At 44.1% G+C, this 24,982-nt stretch overlaps 1 protein-coding gene across 1 annotated transcript in view; it reads right to left on the reverse strand.

The window, feature by feature from the left end:
• Nucleotides 1–695, reverse strand: part of LOC106588493 (uncharacterized) — a 72,407-nt gene extending 71,712 nt beyond the window's left edge. Inside the window, exon 1 of the mRNA XM_014177585.3 lies at nucleotides 337–695. Coding sequence (XP_014033060.2) covers nucleotides 337–530 — 194 coding nt within the window. The 5' untranslated portion in view covers nucleotides 531–695. The remainder of the gene's footprint in view (nucleotides 1–336) is intronic.
• Nucleotides 696–24,982: the final 24,287 nt, after the last annotated feature.

Consider the following 24,982-nt stretch of genomic DNA (forward strand, 5'->3'; position numbering starts at 1 on the left):
ATGCATGCTTAATACAGGTTGCTACTTCCATCCAGTGTGGTGTAGATCATCTTGTTGTTTTTGCAACGGTATCTTCTGAATCAGAGAGCCCATTTGCTGCCTAATTGTTAGACTAGCTTAACTGTTCCCACTGATGCATGCACAAATAGAACAAAAGTGTGTGAATTCATTTCAAGTCACGCGCAACATAAATAAAGTACGCTATTCAAAGTCTGTGGACTACAGTAGAACATTATAATGGTATCACGACCATCAGTTCAGATAGCAAACTATGACACAGTGTTGCAACAAGAAAAGCCTGGAACTATTTCCAGTATTTGGCATATAGTAGCCTACCTGAAGTCCACTTGCTTCTCTTCATCTTTGCCGTGTTTGGTATTTTTCTTGAATTTGAAGAGTTGGAACTTTTTCCCTCCACGGTCATCTTTCTCCTTCTCCACAGTCAATTTGGCTTCGCTTTTAGAAAACAAGCTTTTGAATGACTTTTTGGAACTACTCTTTTTCGCCATCTTTACGTTTATTCCAGACATAAATGGCAAGTCACCAAATTCAAAGTACCACTTGTCACGAATCTTGACATGAAAAACACTACAAGGTCCGAAGAACCTGCAGACATCAAGAAGACAGCTGATTCTCACGCTTCTCTCTCTTCCTCTCTCTTCTGCATGCGCAATCTCACAGGTGAGTGAAACGCCCTAGAGTAGCTTTGGGACATATCATCAGGAGTCTGTGCATTGATTGGACTCTCTGATTTGTGCATCGTTATGGTGGGTGGTCACAGAAAATAACCCTACCACAATATAGCCGGCTTCACCAAAAAAAACGAAACGTTTCCAGTCAACGAAGGTATATGTACTGTAATTGTCAAACAGTCACTTCAAAGGGCTCTTTTACTAGGCTACCCGCGCACGTTCTTCCACTGGCAACATATTTCCAGCCTCCAAACAGTGGTGAATGTAAAGAGCCATCCTGTTACACAAAACACAAAAAGCCTATTGACATTGGTGATTATCATTAGGCCAGAATGTAGGTCTATATATCCGCGCGCGTCTCGGGCTGCCTTGGCAACATTTCAGTGTTTTTGTCGAAACACATCAGATTTTGAAGTTTAGGCTATGCCACCCGTTTTCAAATCCATTCGCTCATTTTCATTATCATTACCGCTGTCATACGGTAATGATAAAAAGTGGTGTAATAGCCTACAGTTTTTACCTTTGTATTTAATTATTGTGGGGTTCATGTTTTACCTGTATGGCTTACCCCCCACTATTTATTTTGCTGGGAAGCTGTATAGGACCTTACCGCCTTACTTTCAACCCTGCTCACTATGAAATAAACGTCTGTAACTCAGATAAAAGTGTTGCGTTTTAAGTTAAATTACACATTTTTACGACTAGGCCCACATAGAATCCCTGTTAATTCAATACTATGTGTAATTATATGATTAGCCCCATAAATATAGGAGGTCCAATACTGGGAAGAAATTAATTATACTTTCACCCCTGATAGCGAGGGACACGTTTGACTTGACATCTTGTAAGTAGACTTCCTAGAGACTATACGCGTTTGTTGATGGGACACGGTTTTTTCTGTGATGCCTGCTGTATTGTTGTCGGGTTAGCTATTTTCCGTCGCCACACCAGAACGATGCACAACTCAGAGACTCAAACCAATACACAGACTCCCGATTTTGTGTCCCAAAGCTTGCACTTGCGATGAGTTATCCACATGCATGCAGATGCACATGTCGCTAAAATAGACACAAGCAAAGCCAAACGATTGAAAGCCAGATTTTCAGACAAATATAACAGCTCATGGATGCTTTTTGACTAGATAGCCTAATCTGACATCCGTGCATGGGAGACAATTGACAGCAATTATTTATTTTTTTAACTCCGACTGGGAAAAATCTGGGTATCACGCTGCATTCAAGACAACTGGGAACTCGGATATCTCTGACATCTGACTTCAGCACGCTCAAGAAAACTGGGAACTCGCAAATAAACTAGCTCCGACTGGGAAAATTGGTTTGAAAGGTCATCCAACTCGGAAACTCAAGCATCTTTCTAGCTCCCGAGTGGCGCAGCGGTCTCAGGCAATACATCTCAGTGCTAGAGGCGTGACTACAGACCCAGGTTCGATCCCAGGTCGGCGCACAATTGGCCTAGCGTCATCCGGATTAGGAGAGGGTTTGGCAACTTTTCGACCTGAAGATCACTGATGTCATAATTTGAGGGGATTTCCCAATTGTCTTGAAAGCACCATCACCCTAGAGCCCCCCCCCCCCCCCCCCCCCTGAAGAGCACTGATGTCACGATTTGAGGACCTTGGAGATGGGGAAAGGGCCGATAAAACGGGGGATAGTTTGCGGGACTCCACTCGGGGGGGGGCAGATCCCGAGTGGAAAGCCATACCCTCTGCCCAAGACGGTAGTGGGCAGCAGGGGTCTGTTGGTGGTCCGCCTGTCGACGATACCTGGAGGTGGTCTTGAGAAGAGTGGACCAAGCTCTCTTCCAGGTACTGCAAACATCTGGGAAGATGGTATACTGACCTCTTCCTCTTGCTCTGGGAAGAGCAGGGCTGTACAGATGTGAGTGTGTGTCAGGTTTCACATTCTTGGACCCCGGGTGGTAGGACATAGTGAAATGGAAACGAGTGAATAACAGGGCCCATCTCACCTGCCTGGAGTTGCGGTGCTTGGTGGTGTGGAGATATTCCAGGTTCTTATAGTCCGCCCACACCAAGAATGGATGTTCTGCCCCTTCTAACCAGTGCCTCCAGCAATACCATCTTAACTGCGAGTAATTCTCAATTTCCCACATCACAGTTCCTCTCAGCGGGGTTAAGACAATGGGAAAGCAAGGCGCAGGGATGCAGCTACTGGTCCAGGGCAGAACGCTAGAACTGGACAGCCCCCACTCCGACGTCTGAGGCGTCGACCTCCACCATGAACTGACGGGACGGGTCCGGATGGATTAAGATGGGAGCTGTAGTCAATTGCTGCTTGAGGTCTGAGAACGCCGATCAGCTGCTGGAGACCATATGAACGGAACCTTGGGAGAGGTGAGTGCAGAGAGGGGGAAAGCAAGGTTGCTGTAACCCCGGATGAAACAACGGTAGAAATGAGCAAACCCCAGGAAACGTTGCAGCTAAACTCTGGATGTGGGTTGAGGCCAATCCACCACTGCTCACACCTTGTCAGGGTCCATCTGAATATTCCCTGCAGCGATGATGTATCCTAGGAAGGAGATGGTGGAGCGATGGAACTGAAATTTCTCCACCTTCACGAAAAGCTGTTTCTCCAGGACGTTCGCTTGAGCTGGCAGGGAATAAATGAGCATGTCGTCAAGGTAGACAAACACAAATCAGTTCAACATGTCACAGAGCACATCATTGACCAGGGCCTGGAACACTGCAGGAGCTTTGGTCAGTCCAAACGGCATCACCAAGTACTCGTAGTACCCTCTAGCCTCCACTCGCCTCCTTCCCGTATCCGAACCAGATGGTATGCATTCCGAAGGTCCAAGAAGATGACGGCCCCCTGGAGAAGCTCAAAAGCCAAGCAGATGAGTGGTAGCAGGTAACGGTTTTGAACCATAATGTCATTAAGGCCCTGGTAGTTGATACACAGACGTGTTACACCCCTGAAAAAGGGGAGAAATAATCACAAGAGTGATACGGTATTGTTTCCTCACTGAGAACTTTTACTGCAATCATTTTACCAAAGTAAAACATTTTACAAAACAACAGATCTAGAGGAAAGAGCTAGTGTTGTAGGGTACAAGGCTTATTCAAGTCACAACAGTATATACTGTAATTCACTGAAACATACACTAATTTCAATATAACTGTCAAGCACAAAGCTTTAACTCAGTAAACCATAACTCAATTTATCAACAGTCAAAGTGTTTGAAAAAACATTATACAAATAACACCACAAAATATCTTATTAACAACACACATGTTCATTCACGATCGACATAAAATGGCAGCTACTCTCAGTACGAAGCTAGCCTTTGCTGCAACCGAGCAGGGCTCATAATACTCTCTTCAAACTTAACTCAAACTTCCTCAAGATGTTACTAAGACACACCTTAAACACTCTTGACATGTTAGCGAGTTATTACATTTAAATGACTCTGTTTTATCATCAATAACGTACCTGAAAAAGGGGAGAAATAATCACGAGAGTGATACGGTATTGTTTCCTCACTGAGAACTTTTACTGCAATAAGGAAAAGACCGCGATTTCCCCGCGAACTTGGGTGGAGACCAGAGCAATCGATCTCAGGCTCATAGATTAAAGAGCATTTAGTAGATCACAGATGAACACTTTTCCCCTTCAATTAGGCACCACAAAATAAAGTAATCAATATAACGTTTACTCATTCCTTTTACAATTCTTACCTTTTGTACGCTTGATGGATTTTAACTTTTTAACACAATTATATGAATGTTATCCATCTCTATCAACTAATACAGAATGCATGATCTTTATAACCTTAGATGTTTTAAGATCCTCACATACTATGAACTTACTAATACTTTTTAATGTATAACAGGCTATGAGTATTTCCTTTAACCTGTCACAGACGCAGGGTCTTGTCTTTCTTCTCCACAAAGAAGAACCCTTTACCGGTGGGGGAGGCAGTTGGACGTATAATCCCTGCAGCGAGAGAGTCCTCAATGTACCCCTCCATCGCTTTGGTCTCCAGACCCGATAGGGAATAAAGTCACCCCCCGAGGCGGTGTGGTGCCGGTGAGAAGGTTGATTGCACAGTCGTAGAGCCAATGCAGGGGAAGAGATGGAGTTGAAAACCTCCTGTAAGTCCTAGTACTCCGAGGGAACAGCGGAGAGATCAGAGGCTTTACCCAAGCCCGCTGGGAGACGTCCCGGGACAGGTTGCGCCAACTTCAGACTATGTGCATGGCAAAACGGACTCCAACCCATGATGGAACCCATAACACAGTCGGTTAGGGGGTTGTGCCTCTAGAGCCATGAAAACCCCACAACCATGGGTACATAGGAGACTCGAGGAGCAGAAACTGCATAGCCTTACTATGGTTAACTGACACTCTCAGGTTGATAGGAACCGTATTGTGGGTAACTCTGCCAATAGTGTGCCCATCCAGCGCTCTGACGTCCATTGGGATTGAAAGGGGTTGAGTGGAGATACCCAGCTCCGACACCAGGGTAGTGTCCATAAAGCTCTCGTCGGCCCCAGAGTCAATGAGCACCCGGATGGATTTGGACTGGTCTCCCCACAACAGGGTAGCATAGAGGGGGTTACAAGTAGTGAGAGATTGGAAACTCCCCATACGACTCAACAGTGTACTCATATCTACTGATGAGCCTGGTTTTTAATGGGCAGGTAGATAAGAAATGTCCTGGAGCTTCACAATACAGACTGCTATTCAGTCTGCGTAAGCGCTCAGCATGAGACAATATAGCCCTGCCAAGTTGCATGGGCTCCGGAGGAGGTGAGTCGACAGTCCTCAGTGATTTTCGAGGGAACTCGGATGACACCGGATTCTCTCGGAAATGTAGACTTTGGGGATTTCCAGGATTCCTCGGAGGCGAGGTGGAATTCGAGGATGAGCGAGGGCGACAGGGATCAGACCCCTGTCGTGGAAAATTGTCTTAAGAATAACACTTCTTACAAGAACTTGTAAATTCAATATAGACTTTAATACAGAGTAATAAAGCCGAGCCGGTCCGCGGACAACAACTGCCTTCCTTAGGCCCCGGCTCTGCTTTTATGCATATACAATACATAGGTCCATCCTTTATGTAAATGAAGTAAAACCCCCTATGCGTTCTGCCACCATTTTCTTTCAACCCAATGGATAACGCCCATATCTGCTTTTAGCTCTAACATAGTAGGGGCTAGACACTCCTCATATGGATATGAAAATAATGCATGCATTGCAGGCTTACGCTTGGCATATATTTAGTCATGGCCATACATACAGCTTGCCTGGCCGTTCCTACTTGGGGATGTATGGCCATCTGTTATTTCCACTCAGGGCCTGCTGTCAGTCTCCTCTTTCGCTAGCTAATGTATTTCTATCTTTCTTCCCTCTGCAAGTCTACCTTTCTCCCACACCCCCTCTCCTTCCTACATTCCCGTAGCCGCCCATCGATCTGGATGGTGAAGGCTGTGAGTGAGTCGAGGTCCATGGGCAGCTCCCAGGCTGCAAGCTCCGATAATCCATGAAGGAACGTGTCAAACAGGGCTTCCGGATTCCAGGCACTCTCAGTTGCCAACATGTGAAAATCCACTAGATTCTTGACGTAGTTGGAGCAGCTTACGAGCAGCCTCTCTCCCAGACAACGGAGAATCGAACACATTTTGTACCTCCGCCTCAAACTTCTCAAGACTGAGGCAAACAGTGGGCTGTTGCACCCACACCGGCGTAGCCCAGACGAGGGCCCTCCCGGACATCAGCGTTATCAAGAACGCTATCTTCAAGCGGTCCGAGGGGAACGAAGAAGGCTGCAGCTCGAAGATGAGGGAGCACTGGGAGAGAAACGCCCGGCAGGTTCCAGAATCTCCAGCGTAGCGCTCCGGAGGAGGTAAGCGAGGTTCTGGGGACACCGGGGTTGGTGGCGGGTTGCTGAGAGTCTGGGGGATTACTGTTGTGGCTTGCTGCCTAGTTGGGAATCCGCGGAATTGCTCCAGTAATGTAGTGAACACATGGTCATGGCGTTCTGCCAGGGTACGGAGTCCCATCTATAAGGCTTTGCATTAACTCCTCATGTCTTCCAAAGGTGGCTCATTGAGGCTAAGATGGGAGGCTAAGATCCAGGTGCAGACGCAGGAGGCAGATAGTACGAGTCTCAGAGTTTATTACAATACAAGGGGCAGGCAATCGGTAGGTCAAGGAAGGCAAAGAGTCGTAATCCAAATCAGAATCAGGCAGGTACAGGACGGCAGGGAGGATCAGGATCAGGACAGGCAGAAAGGTCAGAGCTGGGAAGACTAGAAAAAGCAAAAACCAGAGCACAGGAAACACGGGAACACGCTGGTAGGACTTGACTGGACAAGACAAACTGGCAACAGACAAACAGATAACGCAGCTATAAATACACAAGGTAATGGGAGACACCTGGTGGGGGTTGGAGACAATCACAAGACAGGTGAAACAGATCAGGGTGGAGATGAACATACTTTGGTGCGAAAAGTGCAAATCAATCCCAGAACAACAGCAAAGGGCCGATGCTGGAGGAAACAGGTACAAAAGTATCTATATCCACAGTAAAACGAGTCCTATATCGACATAACCTGAAAGGCCGCTCAGCAAGGAAGAAGCCACTGCTCCTAAACCGCCATAAAAAAACAGACTATGGTTTGCAACTGCACATGGGGACAAAGATCGTACTTTTTGGAGAAATGTCCTCTGGTCTGATGAAACAAAAATAGAACTGTTTGGCCATAATGACCATCGTTATGTTTGGATGAAAAAGGGGGAGGCTTGCAAGCCAAAGAACACCATCCCAACCGTGAAGCACGGGGGTGGCAGCATCATGATGGGGGGGTGCTTTGCTGCAGGAGGGACTGGTGCACTTCACAAAATAGATGGCTTCAAATTATGTAGATATATTGAAGCAACATCTCAAGACATCAGTCAGGACGTTAAAGCTTGGTCGCAAATGGGTCTTCCAAATGGACAATGACCCCAAGCATACTTCCAAAGTTGTGGCAAAATGGCTTAAGGACAACAAGGTCAAGGTATTGGAGTGGCCATCACAAAGCCCTGACCTCAATCCTATAGAAAATTTGTGGGCAGAACTGAAAAAGAGTGTGCGAGCAAAGAGGCCTACAAACCTGACTCACTTACACCAGCTCTGTCAGGAGGAATGGTCCAAAAATCACCCAACGTATTGTGGAAGGCTACCCGAAACGTTTGACCCAAGTTAAACAATATAAAGGCAATGCTACCAAATACTTATTGAGTGTATGTAAACTTCTGACCCACTGGGAATGTGGTGAAAGAAATAAAAGCTGAAATAAATAATTCTCTCTACTATTATTCTGACATTTCAAATTCTTAAAATAAAGTGGTGATCCTAACTCACCTAAAACAGGGCATTTTTACAGGGATTAAAATTCAGGAGTTGTGAAAATCTGAGTTTATATGTATTTGGTGTATGTTAACTTCAGACTTCAACTGTAGGTCCTGGATGGCAGGAAGCTTGGCCCCAGTGATGTACTGGGCCGTACGCACTACACTCTGTAGCGCCTTACGGTCAGATGCCGAGGAGTTACCATACCAGGCTGTGATGCAACCAGTTAGGATGCTCTCGATGGTGCAGCTGTAGAACATTTTGAGGATCTGGGGACCCATGACAAATCTTTTCTGTCTCTTGAGGGGGAAAATATGTTGTTGTGCCCTCTTCACGACTGTCTTGGTGTGTTTGGACCATGATAGTTTGTTGGTGATGTGGAGACCAAGGAACTTGGAACTCTCGACCCGCTCCACTACAGCCCCGTGAATGCTTTTCCTGTAGTCCACAATCAGCTCCTTTGTCTTGCTCACATTGAGGGAGAGTTTGTTGTCCTGGCACCACACTTGCCAGGTCTCTGACCTCCTCCCTATAGGCTGTCTCATCATTGTCGGTGATCAGGCCTACCACTGTTGTGTCGTCAGCAAACTTAATGATGGTGTTGGAGTTGTGTTTGGCCCCGCAGTCGTGGGTGAACAGGGAGTACAGGAGGGGACTAAGCACACACACCTGGGGGGCCCCAGGGTTGAGGATCAGCGTAGCAGACATGTTGTTGCCTACCCTTACCACCTGGGGGCGGCCTGTCAGGAAGTCCAGGTTCCAGTTGCAGAAAGATGTGTTTAGTCCCAGCGTCCTTAGCTTAGTAATGAGCTTTGTGGGCACTATGGTGTTGAACACTGAGATGTAGTCAATGAACAGCATTTTCACATAGGTGTTCCTTTTGTCCAGGTGGGAAAGGGCAGTGTGGAGTGCGATTGAGGATTTGTCATCTGTGGATCTGTTGGGGCGGTATGCAAATTGGAGTAGGTCTCGGGTTTCCAGGAGGATGATGTTAATGTCAGCCATGACCAGCCTTTCAAAGCACTTCATGGCTACCGACGTGAGTGGTATGGAGCGGTAATCATTTAGGCAAGTTACCTTCGCTTCCTTGGGCACAGGGACTATGGTGGTCTGTTTGAAGCATGTAGGTATTACAGACTCTGTCAGGGAGAGTTTGTACATGTCAGTGAAGACACTTGCCAGTTTGGTCAGCGCATGCTTTTGAGTACACGTCCTGGTAATCCGTCTGGCCCAGCGGCTTTGTGAATGTTGACCTGTTTAAAGGTCTTGCTCACATCGGCTACCGAGAGTGTTATGTCCAGAACAGCTGGTGCTCTCATGCATGCTTCAGTGTTGATTGTCTTGAAGCGAGCATTAACCTCTCTAGGGGGTGTGGGACGGTAGCGTCCCACCTGGCCAACATCCGGTGAAATTGCAGAGCGCCAAATTCAAATTAAATTACTATAAAAATGTAACTTTCATGAAATCACAAGTGTAATACATCAAAATAAAGCTTAATTTGTTGTTAATCCAGCTGCCATGTCAGATTTCAAAAAGGCTTTACGGCGAAAGCAAACCATGCAATTATCTGAGGACAGCGCTCAGCACACAAAACATTACATACAGTTACCAGCCAAGTAGATTAGTCACGAAAGTCAGAAATAGCAATAAAATTAATCATTTACCTTTGATGATCTTCATATGGTTGCACTCACAAGACTCCCAGTTACACAATAAATGTTTGTTTTGTTCGATAAAGTCCCTCTTTATATCCAAAAACCAGTTTGTTGGCGTGTTTTGTTCAATAATCCAATGGCTCAAATGCAGATGACGGGCAGACGAAAATTCCAAATAGTATCCGTAAAGTTCGTAGAAACATGTCAAACGATGTTTATAATCAATCCTCAGGTTGTTGTAAAGCTAAATAATCGATAATATTTAAACTGGACAATAACGTCGTCAATATAAAAGAAAAACAAGAAAGGCGCACTCTCGGTCGTGCCATGAAACAGCTCTGGGGACATCCCACTATCCACTCACTCAAAGTTGTCATTCTCCCTCATTTTTCAGAAAAAACACCTGAAACAATGTCTAAAGACTGTTCACAACTAGTGGAAGCCATTGGGAACGGAATCTGGGTCCTATCCCTTTAAATTATGGATAGGCTTTCATTGGAAAAACAGCCATTTAAAAATAATGGCACTTCCTGGATGGATTTTCCTCAGGTTTTTGCTTGCCATTTCAGTTCTGTTATACTCACAGACATTATTTTAACAGTTTTAGAAACTTTGGAGTGTTTTCTATTATATGCATGTCCTCGCTTCTGGGCCTGAGTAGCAGGCAGTTTACTTTGGGCACGCTTTTCATCCGGAGGTGAAAATAGTGCCCATTACCCTAGTGAGGTTAAAGGCATTTAGCTCGTCTGGTAGGCTTGCATCACTGGGCAGCTCTCTGCTGGGTTTCCCTTTGTAGTCCATAATAGTTTTCAAGTCCTGCCACATTTGACGAGCATCAGAGCTGGTGTAGTAGGATTCAATGTTAATCCTGTATTGAGGCTTTGCTTGTTTGATGGTTCGTCTGAGGGCATAGCAGGATTTCTTATTAGTGTCCGGATTAGTGTTCCGCTCCTTGAAAGCGGCAGCTCTAATCTTTAGCTCGATGAGGATGTTGCCTGTAATCCATGGCTTCTGGTTGGGATATGTACGTACGGTCACTGTGGGGATGACGTCATTGATGCACTTATTGATGAAGCCAATGACTGAGGTGGTATACTCCTCAATGCCATTTGATGAATCCTGGAACATATTCCAGTCTGTGCTCACAAAACAGTCCTGTAGCGTAGCATCCGCATCATCTGACCACTTCCATATTGAGCGAGTCACTGGAACGAACTGCTTTAGTTTTTGCATGTAAGCAGGAATCAGGAGGATAGAATTTTTGTCAGATTTTCCAAATGGAGGGGAGGGGGAGAGCTTTGTATGCATCTCTGTGTGTGGATTAAATGTGGTCTAGAGTTGTTTTTCCTCTGGTTGCACATGTGACTTGCTGGTGGATATGAGGTAAAACGGATTTAAGTTTGCCTGAATTAAAGTCCCCGGCCACTAGGAGTGCCGCTTCAGGATGAGCATTTTCTTGTGTGCTTATGGCCTTATACAGCTGGTTGAGTGCGGTCTTAGTGGCAGCATCGGTTTGTGGTGGTAAATAAACGGCTACGAATAATATAGATGTTGTAGTCTACATCTTGTCATACGGTACTGTACCTCAGGTGAGCAATACATCGAGACTTCTTTAATATTAGACATCGCGCACCAGCTGTTATTGAGAAAAAGACACCCACCCCCGCCCCTCGTCTTACCAGACGTAGCTTCTCTGTCTTGCCGGTGCATGGAAAATCCTGCCGCTCTATATTATCCATGTCGTTGTTCAGCCATGACTCGGTAAAACATAAGATATTACTGTTTTTAATGTCCCATTGGTGGTAGGTCATCCATTTTATTTTCCAATGATTGCACGTTGGCCAATAGAACGGATGGCAGTGGGAGTTTTCTCACTCACCTACGAATTCTCAGAAGGCAGTCCGACCTCCGCCCCCTTTTTCTCCGTCTTTTCTTCACGCAAATGACGGGGATTTGGGCCCATTCCCGAGAAAGCAGTATATCCTTCGCATCGGACTCATTAAAGAAAAATGACTCTTCCAGTTCGAGGTGGATTACCGCTGTTCAGAAGTTATTTTCGGTCATAAGAGACGGTAGCAGCAACATTATGTACAAAATAAGTTACAAAATAAAGTAACAAACAACGTGAAAAAACTAACAAAATAGGACAGTTGGTTAGGAGCACGTAAAACGTCAGCCATCCCCTCCGGCGCCATTCTACAAAGATGGAATTGCCTTAGTGTGCCATGCTCATAGTCTGAAGTTAATCGGTGAATGACATTCCGCATGCTTGCTAATAGGAAAGAGGAGAGGCGTGACGCTAAGCTGATGAGGTAACATTATGGCACTAGCATGTATTTATATGCTATGCTGATGAGTGAGATAGGAATTATAAGTTTACTAGATTCATGAAAAGTGACAATCCAGTCAGATCAGCCTTACTGATTGAACTTTCGTAACTACATGAAGTTAGCTTTAAAACTGCAAAAATGCTCTCTCAGTCTTATGGCAAAATCTAAAGAATAGCAGGAAATTAGTTTTAAAACTGCAAAATGTTCTCTCAGCCTAATGGCAAAATGTAAACAATTGCATGGATGAGCTATAAAACAGCACATATGGCAAAAAGTGTAGAATTGCAGGAAATTTGCTTTTCTCTTAGCCTCATGACAAAATATGTAGAATGGCATTAGAAAACTGCAAATGTTCGTCTCTGCACCATGGCAAAATGTGTTGAAATACAGGAAGTTAGCAGTTCTCCGTCCAGCCTGTGCAGCACAGCTGGTAGGGGAAACCACTCAAGTCACACAAAATGGAATATAGCTTTGCGGATAAAGACGGAATTACACAATTTCACATGTACAACATCTAAAGACTTTGCATCATTATACTGAGAGCTTAGAGTCCCCAAAAGGCTAGAACCAGCCCTGCCCATAATGCAGAATGAGCAGTGAGAAAGTCTATTGCAGCCGTCTAGACACTGGGGAGCCCATCCAATCAGATTTGTATTTTTTATGCATTCTACTTGTCAGTGTTCCAACCGGGATATTATTTGTATGTTTACCTAAACATACAAATACCATCAGATATAATTCATAGCAAGCAGTGCACTGGAATGACATTCAGATGAACTGGAATGACATTAACTCTCATGGGATGGGTGGCCAAAACTAATGAACAGAAAAAAGCACCATCTAAAACCACAACCAAATTACAATGGAAAAACAATATTTTATTTTTGGTTTCGTTGTCATCTAAATGTGTTATCGCTGCGCTTGCAAACATTTAAAAGCACAACAAAGTTCAAATGGGAAAACAATATCTGTCACGTCCTGACCAGTAAAAGAGGTTATTTGTTATTGTAGTTTGGTCAGGACGTGGCAGGGGTGTGTTTGTTTTGTGTTGTCGGGGTTTTTGGGTTGCGTTCTATGTTTCGTATTTCTATGTTCTAGTTTTTCTATTTCTATGTCTAGTTTATTGTTTTGGCCTTCAATTGGAGGCAGCTGTTTCTCGTTCTATTTCCAGACCTCCAGTGCCTACTCATGGCCCGGTGTATCCAGTTCCTGCTCCTCGCACTAGCCCTGTGGTGCGTGCCCCTAGTCTGGCGCCTCCTAAGCCAGCCCCACGCATCAGGCCTTCAGTGCGCAGTCCCCGTCCAGAGCTTCCGACGACAGTGCCCCGTCCAGAGTGTCCGGCAACAGTGCCTCGTCCAGAGTGTCCGGCAACAGTGCCCCGTCCAGAGTGTCCGGCAACAGTGCCCCCGTCCAGAGTGTCCGGCAACAGTGCCCCCGTCCAGAGTGTCCGGCAACAGTGCCCCCTTCAGAGTGTCCGGCAACAGTGCCCCCGTCCAGAGTGTCCGGCAACAGTGCCCCCATCCTGAGTGTCCGGCAACAGTGCCCCCGTCCAGAGTGTCCGGCAACAGTGCCCCGTCCAGAGTGTCCGGCAACAGTGCCCCCGTCCAGAGTGTCCGGCAACAGTGCCCCCTCCAGAGTGTCCGGCAACAGTGCCCCCGTCCAGAGTGTCCGGCAACAGTGCCCCCATCCTGAGTGTCCGGCAACAGTGCCCCTGTCCAGAGTGTCCGGCAACAGTGCCCCGTCCAGAGTGTCCGGCGACAGTGCCCCATCTAGAGATGGCCCACTGTTCGGAGCCTGCAGAGACGGCCCACAGTCCGGAACCGGCAGAGAGGGCCCACAGTCCGGAGCCGGCAGAGACGGCCCACAGTCCGGAGCCGACAGAGACGGCCCACAGTCCGGAGCCGACAGAGACGGCCCACAGTCCGGAGCCGACAGAGATGGCCCACAGTCCGGAGCCGACAGAGACGGCCCACAGTCCGGAACCGACAGAGACGGCCCACAGTCCAGAGCTCCCAGAGACGGCCTACAGTCCGAGGTCTCCAGCGACGCGCATCAGCCCGAGGTCTTCAGCGATGCACCATAGCCCAGAGACTTCTGGATGGGTAAAATATAATAAGCATTTAGCGGGGGTGGACAGGTTAGATTGGGGAGTAAGGCCTGAGCCACCTCCATAGTAGGAGGTTGGGGAGGGGGGGGGGGTGTAGCACAAGAACCGTCGGTGACGGTGGCCACCATCCCTTCCCTCCCTTTAGTTAGGATTATTTTTTGTTTTGGGGTTTATTTTTTGTGTCTGGGGTTTATTTTTTTGTGTCTGTACCTTTGGGGGGGGGGGGGGGGGGGTACTGTCACGTCCTGACCAGTAAGAGGTTATTTGTTATTGTAGTTTGGTCAGGACGTGGCAGGAGTGTGTTCTATGTTTTGTATTTCTATGTTCTATTTTCTATTTTTTCTATGTCTAGTTTATTGTTTTGAGTTTCAATTGGAGGCAGCTGTTCCTCGTTGCCTCTAATTGAAGGTCCTATTTAGTAGGGGTGTTTTTTCTATGGGATTTGTGGGTAGTTGTTCCTTGTTTAGCTGTGCGCCTGACAGGACTGTTTTTCGTCGTTCTTTTTGTTCAGTGTTCATTTTATTTAATAAAAGAGAAAATGAGCATTCACATTCCCGCTGCATTTTGGTCCAATCCTTACATCGCCCGTGACAATATCAGATATTTTGTATGAAAGGGAAAGGGACAGCAACCTTTCGATTACTGGCCCAACACTCAACCACTAGTATGCAACAACTTAATGTGTTATCACAGTGCTTCATCTAATAGCACAACCTAGTGATCTGGATTGCAGTGAATATTACATAAAAATTACATAGTGCAAATTGATCAATGCTGTTCAAGATTCTTTGCATGCTATCTTGAACATGCACACTTTCCATGATTACATAAGAGGAGATTTAGGAAGTGAATCTTATTTACATTGTGGGCTACTGGATTTAATTGGATTTATTTGAAATGAAAATGGATGGAAAATGTATTTTTACCTGTCCCTCCCCGTGTGTTTGAAACAAAAACATGTAACCCTCCCCCTCCGACATGATCATTAAAACAAAATAGCAGGAAATATTACATCGCTTTTTATTAGGCTATCAATGTTGCGGTCATGATTTCTATAAAATCAATCCGTGGTGAGAACCACTGCTGTATTCATACCATATTAATGTTATGCACTAGAGGGAGGCATTTACCAATTTAAGCTTTAAGGGCCATCCACACCAAGGACAATAACTATAACAATACATTATGCATAACTATAAAACGTTGGTGAGCATCCACACCAGAGAAACATTTACTGTTCTACAGTAGCCTACACCTGTCAATCAACTGATCAAAGCATCCTACTGCACGCTGTAGGCCTATAAATAATGTAGTAACACAGACCATTCAGTGCTCCAGGGTGTGTTCATTGTCATAGTGACAACTGCAAATAACACTTCAATGTAGGCTACATGTAGCCTAATGAAAAATAATATAGACACTCGTAGGCCTATTTCAATTAAATGTAAAAATTCAACAACAAAAGCATACATTCATGTACATACTACCTCAATTGGGCCGACCAACCAGTGCTCCCGCACATTGGCTAACCGGGCTATCTCCATTGTGTCCCACCCACCACCCGCCAACCCCACTTTTACGCTAGTGCTACTCTCTGTTCATCATATATGCATAGTCACTTTAACCATATCTACATGTACATACTACCTCAATCAGCCTGACTAACCTGTCACGCCCTGACCTGAGAGAGACATTTTATTTCAATATTTTGTTAGGTCAGGGTGTGGGGTGGGCAGTCTATGTGGTATATTTCTATGTTGTCTTTTTCTTTGATTGGCCTAGTATGGTTTCCAATCAGAGGCAGCTGTCTATTGTTGTCTCTGATTGGGAATCATACTTAGGCAGCCCTTTCGCCCACTTTCAGCTGTGGGATCTTGTTTTTGTACAGCTCAGTTAGCCTGCAGCACGTGACGTTCGTGTTCCGTTGTTTATTATTTAAATCTTTTTGTGTTCTGAGTTAAATAAAGATAATCATGAGCACTTACCACGCTGCACCTTGGTCTCCTCATTTTGACGATCGTTACATAACCGGTGTCTGTATGTAGCCTCGCTACTTTTATAGCCTCTCTACTGTGTATAGCCTGTCTTTTTACTGTTTTATTTCTTTACTTACCTATTGTTCACCTAACACCTTTTTTGCACTATTGGTTAAAGCCTGTAAGTAAGCATGTCACTGTAAGGTCTACCTACACCTGTTGTATTCTCCGCACGTGACAAATGAACTTTGATTGGAAGTGGTTTGCTTTCAATTTCCATTTTTCTAATGGATGTCAATTCGTTTGGATTTTCTTTTTCACTGTGCTCATCACTGTCTGTCCTGTGCAACCATGTAATACCTGGTTATCTAGGGCTTAATTGAAAGAAAAAACTAAAAGCTGCAGACACTAGGCCCTCCATGGAATGAGTTTGACACCCTGCTATAGTCTATTGCGCACGGGAATAGCTGAAAAAGAGGTTTGAGTTGTGTAGCCAAAGAAGCTAAATATTAGCTAGAAATTAGGCCACTCATTAGCTAAATATTAGGGCTATCAATATTTGTCTGTCAAAGTGCATTCGGGCACGCAAAGTCGGGCACGCAAAATTCCACTATTGATTCGGTCTACGTTTTTAGAGAATAACATTATTATTCCTAATCTACAACAACACAGTGCAATGAGGAATGTATTATTGATTATTGTTATCAAGTGGCGCAATTATTGGTGATGTAGGTTAATCATAATTATTTTTTGTTGTTGTGTATTTTATTAGGATTTCCTTTATGAACTGAACACTATTTATAATTATATTGAGGGATACCTGGAGAAAATCCTACCTTTCTAAGATGAAAATGGATGTCCCTCGCTTGAAAAAAATATGAGAGCATGCAGTAGAACCAATCATTTTCGATTTCTATACAGGCTATTGTTAAAAAATAGGATAGTCTAAGTTTGTTCAAAAAGAGGATAGTCTAAGTTTGTTAAAAAAGAGGATGGTCTAAGTTTGTTAAAAAAGGGGATAATCTAAGTTTGTTAAAAAAGAGGAGAGTCTAAATTTGTTAAAAAAGAGGATAGTCTAAGTTTGTTAAAAAAGAGGATAATCTAAGTTTGTTAAAAAAGAGGATAGTCTAAGTTTGTTAAAAAGGAGGATAGTCTAAGTTTGTTAAAAAGGAGGATAGTCTAAGTTTGTTAAAAAAGAGGATAGTCTAAGTTTGGAACAGTGATGAAGTTCAACTGTAAAAACTGAGCGCAACAGAACCAGGTACAACTGAAATATCTGATCACCAGTAAATTTGAGAAAAAGACATTTGTTGTTTAACACAGCATCTGCATATCATCAGTATAAGCCTATACGCACTTGTAACTTTTGTCATTTCGGGAAACTATTCTTTTCTAATTGATTCTATTTGATTACATGATATTGTTGTTACAAAATAGATTTGTGTTGACTGTGATTACAGCATGGGAATATGAGAGCATCTGCTAGGCTAAATTAACAAACTAGGCATGATCCTCAAACCAAAGACTGGCCAAACTCGTGTTTCTAAAAGTGAATTCAAAGGCACTGTAGAATGACTGTATAGTCTAATATTTATACAGCTTAATTGCTACATTTATAGGCATGCTGTTGAAGTGCTGTTGTTGATGTGTTGGTGAAATGCTGAGTGCTTATGTTTCAAAATGTGTTTCTTAAATGGCAGACTATAGCCTTGAAATAATAATAGTAAAGCCTAAATAATTCATTTTTGTTCATTTTCTATAGGGTTTTTCTATTTATAACAGAAGGGTATCATATCACTTTATCTTGCCTTTGAAAGTCACCAAAAACAATTGTCTAGTTCAGTTGCAGGTAGAAAATATTTGTTGTTGTTGCTAAATAACCTAGAATATTTAGTGAACAGAGCATGAGTTAAACACCAGCATACAGTCTGGTATGACTCTCCCAGATCAGTTGAATATGGATGCAGCGCTATGACATCCTAAGAATGAGCACTTCACAAGCTCTATATAAATCAATAAGCACCCTTTATCTGTACCTTTAGACCCATATAGGTTACTGTAGCTGAGTGCCTGTATTACTCATTCAGTTTATCACTGTCCGTTTATCACTGTCTGCACTCTGCCCTACCTATGTCATCAGAGATGGTGTGTAATGGAAAGACAAACAGCCAAGGACAGTGACGAATGGACCAGGGTTGGACATCAAGATAAAACTTCTCTGTGTTTCATTTTTGATCAAAGGTCCATAGTCTTCTCCTCCATCCCCCCCCCCCCCCTTTTTTTTTAAATATAAATGTGTGGTCTTTTTTATGCCTTATTGGCTAGAGAAGAGACAGTGGGAAAGATGGGAACACATGCTGCAGCAATATATGTGATTGAGTTTAGACTGCTACACCACCCTAGGCCATCAATCAATCAATCAATCAATCAAATGTATTTATAAAGCCCTTTTTACATCAGCCGATGTCACAAAGTGCTATACAGAAACCCAGCCTAAAACCCCAAACAGCAAGCAATGCAGATGTAGAAGCACAGTGGCTAGGAAAAACTCCCTAGAAAGGCAGGAACCTAGGAAGAAGCCTAGAGAGGAACCAGGCTCTGAGGGGTGGCCAGTCCTCTTCTGGCTGTGCCGGGTGGAGATTATAACAGTACATGGCCAAGATGTTCAAACGTTCATAGATGACCAGCAGGGTCAAATAATAATAATCACAGTGGTTGTAGAGGGTGCAACAGGTCAGCACCTCAGGAGTAAATGTCAGTTGTCTTTTCATAGCTTTTCCTAGTCTTAATACATATTTTCAATTGAAGGACAGATTGTGAAATAATGTAAGGTTATGTTTCTGTGCAGGTAGCCTAATCCATATGTATACGGTACCATCAATTGGTGTTTGTGAAGGTACATTATACCTGTAATAACTCATTTGAATCGGTCCAGGACCTGTTCTGATATTTATTGTCAGTTAGGCTTAGGTAGAAGTAGGGGAAACAGATCTTGAATCAGCTGTTACGTAAAAGTAATTAAATCAAAGAGTAATCCCTATTAGACTGAGAGTTTGTGGGGTCAGTCTTGTGACCTCTTGGAACATCCAGGAAAATAAGTTTTAAACGGTCATCCAACTCGGAATTGTAAGTCGGGAACTCGGGCCTCTTTCTAGCGCTACAAACTGACGATCACTGACGTCATCTTGATTTGACCTTGTTTTTTTCAGAGTTCCCAATTGTCTTGAAAGCACCATCAATCCAGAGGTTTGATGACAAAGACTTTGATGACATAGTTGGACGACAAAATTTGCCCATCAAGGACTGCCGCGCCACCTTCCTGTTCAAGTGAACACAGCACAACAAGGTGAGTCCAAAAATGTATTGTATGCTGCTGCATAAATGATGTAATATACCAGGGACATATGCATGCTGTAGCTAAGAAAGTAACACTAAGTGTATGTTTTGTAGTAAGCTGTTAGTAGCCCATATGCCTCACCCTAATCATTTGGTGTATTTTCCCCTCTTAATTCTGCCTACTGTTCTGACTTGGTGGTGCACATGTAGCCATTTTGTCATTTGTTTTTATTAGGATCCCCATTAGCTAACGCCGTAACGCTAGCTAATCTTCCTGGGGTCCAACACCAATTAACAAGACATTACAAACAACCACAAATTAAGACTTCACAAACATTCAACAAGTAGACAATACAGACAATTAAAATACCTTACAGGAAACACATTTAACATTCAGTTGATGCTTTCTATTTCCTGTCCAGTCATATGGTCTATCGCATTAGATGTTCTTTTATTTTTTTCTTGAAGGTGGATTTACTTTTTGCCTGAGAAATATGGATTGGTAAAGAGTTCCATTCAGCTATGGCTCTATATAAAACTGTAGATTTAAGGCGATTTGTCCTTGGCTTGGGTTGTCTTAGCTGCCCTGAATTTGTCTGTCTGGTTTAGTGGTTATGCGTGTTGCTAGTATGTACTAACTGGCCTGAAAAATGCTGTGTTTTTTTGAAAAATATAACATTCCTAATGAAAATCAGAAGACTGGAGAGTAATTTGTTTTTAACGTGAAGCCATGAGAGATTCTGATGCATTTGGATAATATTCATATGGATAGAGCAATGAAGAGCTAATCTGGCAACCATGTTTTAAACAATTTGGAGCTTTTTCATATCTCTTTGCTGCAGATAACCATATAACTGGATAGTACTCCAAGTGTGATAGGACCAGAGATGGAATCACCTGATTCAGTGGGCTAGATGTTACATACAATATGATCTATGTGTTTTGACCATGGTAAAGCTGCGTCCAATATGACACCTAGTAGTTTTGTTCTTTTCACTTGCTCTACATGCGTTCTATTCATAAACAAATTCAATTGGGAATCATCAGCAAGCATACATCTTCAACCAAATACAATACATTTCCTTTCAGAAATGTTCCTTTGCCAATTTGTTCATATCAACCCACTCAGACACCATTCTTAGTTCACTGCTCAGTACATCTGTTAGCTCATTACATTCTGATGCTGCGCTATACATTGTAGAGTCATCAGCATACATGACCACACTTGCTTTGTTCATTACTGAAGGTGAATCATGAGTAAAGATAGAGTAGAGAAGTGGGCCTAGGCAACTTCCTTGAGGAACACCACAGTGTATATCTTTACTATTTGAAAAGCTACCATTAAAGAACACTTTTTGCCTTCTCCTGGATAGATAGCTTTCCATCCCGGATAGAGTTGCAGACTTAAAACCATAACATTTGAGTTTACCTAGTAACAGTTCATGATCAATTACATCAAAAGCACCACTGAAATCTAGCAACACTGCAACAACTAACTTCCTGTCATCCATACTCTTTAACCAATCATCTGTCATTTGTGGTAAGGCCGTACTCGTAGAATGCCCTCCTTTGTATGCATGCTGGAAACCCGTTAGCAGACCATTACATGAGAAATAATCTTTGATTTGTACAGATACATTTTTTCCCCAATAATTTACTGAACACAGGCAGCAAGCTTATAGGACAACTATTAGGACCAGTGAATGCATTTTTTTATCCTTAGGTAGTGGAATAACCTTTGACTCTTTCCAGACTTCTGGGCACACCCCATACATCAAGCACTTATTAAAAATATGAGAGACTGGGGTTGATATTTGGTTAGCTGTAACTCTAAGCAATTTGGCGTCAAGATTATCTGTACCAGGTGACATCATCCGAAAGAGACAACAGCATCCTTTCAACTTCTACCAGCGTCCATTCTCTTTCTACTTGATGAAATTCTAACATGCATTGCCTCTCCTTCATGATACAATCTTTTATAAGGTTATATGACATGGAGCCATCAGTTGGAATCATAGCATTCCTCAACTTGTCCACTTTGCCCGTAAAATATTAATTAAAGTAGTTTGCGATGTCATATGGTTTTGTAATAAATATACCCTCTGATTCAACAAAAGAGGTGGACATGTTCGAATTCCTACCCATAATAGTGTTCAACGTTCTCCACAGTTTTTTCCCAATTACCCTTTACTTCATAAATTTTGTGCTGATAGAATCCCTTATTTTTTCCTTTGTTTAGCTTGGTCACAAGATTTCTTAATTTACAATAACTTTGCTTATCAAACAGATTGCCAGATTTATCTGCTACTTTTTTGCCATTATAATGTTGAATCATTCAATTTCTCAGCTCATCATCAATCCATGGGGCACCATTTGACCTCAAAGTGCATTTTCTTAAAGGGCATTCTTATCAGCTATACTCATAAACAAACTTAGTGACATTTCAGGATCATCCTTACTACACACTTCTAACCATTGCACATTCTTAATCTCATCCACAAACGAGTCCTGATTGAAACCTCTGTAGGACCTTTGGTAGATTACCTTAGCCTTTGGTATTTTACTTGTGTCTGTCGCTCCTCCGAACTCCTTGGGAGGGAGGGTGAACAATCAGTTTGTCATACCTCAAATATGCTACATGTCACCTTGTTCTCTTGCAGCCTTCATAGCTGGTATTAGTTCCTTTCTTCTTTGACGGACTGCATCTGAGAAATCCTCATTGATGAAGATGAAGGACCCTTTAAGGCGTTTGACTTTTCCAAGGACTGCAAGCTTATCCTTGAACCTGAGGAATTTCACTACTATTGGCCTGGTTCTGGTTCCGTTCTGGTTCCGTTGGCACCACCATTGGTTTCCCAGACCGGTGAACACATTCCAGCTCAACCTGTTGATCCAATTGTAGCTCCTCAGAAAACAGCTTTCGAACTTTGTCCTCTGATTCAGCCCATGTCTCACTTCGGCTCTCCTGGATACAAGATCATTTCTCCTCCATTGTCCATCCAGGTAATCAGCCTTCCCAGACATGTTCTGGAGGCCCTCCTTGACTGTGGTAATTTTATTCCGCATAGAGGAACAGTTTCTGGAAAGTGTATCCTGTGTGGTCTTCAATACATCCACATCCTTCTGTGTGAACTGAAGGCTTGTTTTAATGTCTTGTACATCTTTAGTCAGGTCGTCCAGCCGTTTGTTGGTAGACTCTATGATCATCTATATGAAGCTTTTAAAGTTATTTTCCTGCTGAAGTATAATTTCCTTATGGAAAACTTTCTGCTTCTCCAAGAATTCACATACCAGCCCAGCAGAGATGTGATCCTTGTCTTTTTCTGAGGCGTGACAGTACTAATTGTAGGATGAGCCTGCTATTCACTCCGTGAAATGAGAAAACTCTGTAAATCGGTAGTCCTAAAACTGAGACAAATAGAAGTGGTGCCCTTGCTACAAAGGCTAACCGCTTAGCGTGCTTGGTATCTGGCAAAAGTAGACCAGGTTGCCTAGCTTGATAGGCTAGCTTCTTCGCCAATGTAGTACCACCTTGTTTGAGCACGGATCCCGGGACATATATCAGCGGTCCCAGCGTTAACGTTAACTGCGTCCCAGGATCCAGATATGAATAGGAAAACTATTGTAAACGTTTATTGTCTAACTAGGTAGTTAGATTTTAAACTGTTTTAGAGAAATCTAAATAGAAAATCATTGAATATTGTAAGAGCTTTCATTGTCTGCTTATATGCCCCCTTTATTTATCCTATGGTTCTGACTTGATGTACAGGGAGAATTCTGTAAGAACATTTACATTTATGTCATTAAGCAGACACTCTTATCCAGAGCGACTTACAAATTGGTGCATTCACGTTATGATATCCAGTGGAACAACCACTTTACAATAGTACATCTATATCTTTTTTGGGGGGGAGGGTGGGGGGGGGGGGTTAGAAGGATTACTTAATCCTATCCCAGGTATTCCTTAAAGAGGTGGGGTTTCAGGTGTCTCCGGAAGATGGTGATTGACTCCGCTGTCCTGGCGTCGTGAGAGAGCTTGTTCCACCATTGGGGTGCCAGAGCAGCGAACAGTTTTGACTGGGCTGAGCGGGAACTGTGCTTCCGCAGAGGTAGGGAGGCGAGCAGGCCAGAGGTGGATGAACGCAGTGCCCTTCTTTGGGTGTAGGGACTGATCAGAGCCTGAAGGTACGGAGGTGCCGTTCCCCTCACAGCTCCGTAGGCAAGCACCATGGTCTTGTAGCAGATGCAAGCTTCAACTGGAAGCCAGTGGAGTGTGCGGAGGAGCGGGGTGACGTGAGAGAACTTGGGAAGGTTGAACACCAGACGGGCTGCGGCGTTCTGGATGAGTTGTAGGGGTTTGATGGCACAGGCAGGCAGCCCCGCCAACAGCGAGTTGCAGTAATCCAGACGGGAGATGACAAGTGCCTGGATTAGGATCTGCGCCGCTTCCTGTGTGAGGCAGGGTCGTACTCTGCGATTGTTGTAGAGCATGAACCAACAGGATCGGGTCACCGCCTTGATGTTAACGGAGAACGACAGGGTGTTGTCCAGGGTCACGCCAACGCTCTTAGCACTCTGGGAGGAGGACACAATGGAGTTGTCAACCGTGATGGCGAGATCATGGAACAGGCAGTCCTTCCCCGGGAGGAAGAGCAGCTCCGTCTTGCCGAGGTTCAGCTTGAGGTGGTGATCCGTCATCCACACTGATATGTCTGCCAGACATGCAGAGATGCGATTCGCCACCTGGTTATCAGAAGGGGGAAAGGAGAAGATTAATTGTGTGTCGTCTGCGTAGCAATGATAGGAGAGACCATGTGAGGATATGACAGAGCCAAGTGACTTGGTGTATAGCGAAAATAGGAGAGGGCCTAGAACTGAGCCCTGGGGGACACCAGTGGTGAGAGCACGTGGTGCAGAGATGGATTCTCGCCATGCCACCTGGTAGGAGCGACCTGTCAGGTAGGACGCAATCCAAGAGTGAGCCGCGCCGGAGATGCCCAACTCGGAGAGGGTGGAGAGGAGGATCTGATGGTTCACAGTATCAAAGGCAGCAGATAGGTCTAGAAGGATGAGAGCAGAGGAGAGAGAGTTAGCTTTAGCAGTGCGGAGAGTCTCCGTGACACAGAGAAGAGCAGTCTCAGTTGAATGACCAGTCTTGAAACCTGACTGATTTGGATCAAGAAGGTCATTCTGAGAGAGATAGCAAGAGAGCTGGCCAAGGACGACACGCTCAAGAGTTTTGGAGAGGAAAGAAAGAAGGGATACAGGTCTGTAGTTGTTGACATCGGAGGGATCGAGTGTAGGTTTTTTGAGAAGGGGTGCAACTCTCGCTCTCTTGAAGATGGAAGGGACGTAGCCAGCGGTCAAGGATGAGTTGATGAGCAAGGTGAGGTAAGGGAGAAGGTCTCCGGAAATGGTCTGGAGAAGAGAGGAGGGGATAGGGTCAAGCCGGCAGGTTGTTGGGTGGCCGGCCGTCACAAGTTGCAAGATTTCATCTGGAGAGAGAGGGG

This window comes from Salmo salar, chromosome 27 (assembly GCF_965601325.2).
Source record: "Salmo salar chromosome 27, fSalSal1, whole genome shotgun sequence".
Taxonomy (NCBI): Eukaryota; Metazoa; Chordata; class Actinopteri; order Salmoniformes; family Salmonidae; genus Salmo; species Salmo salar.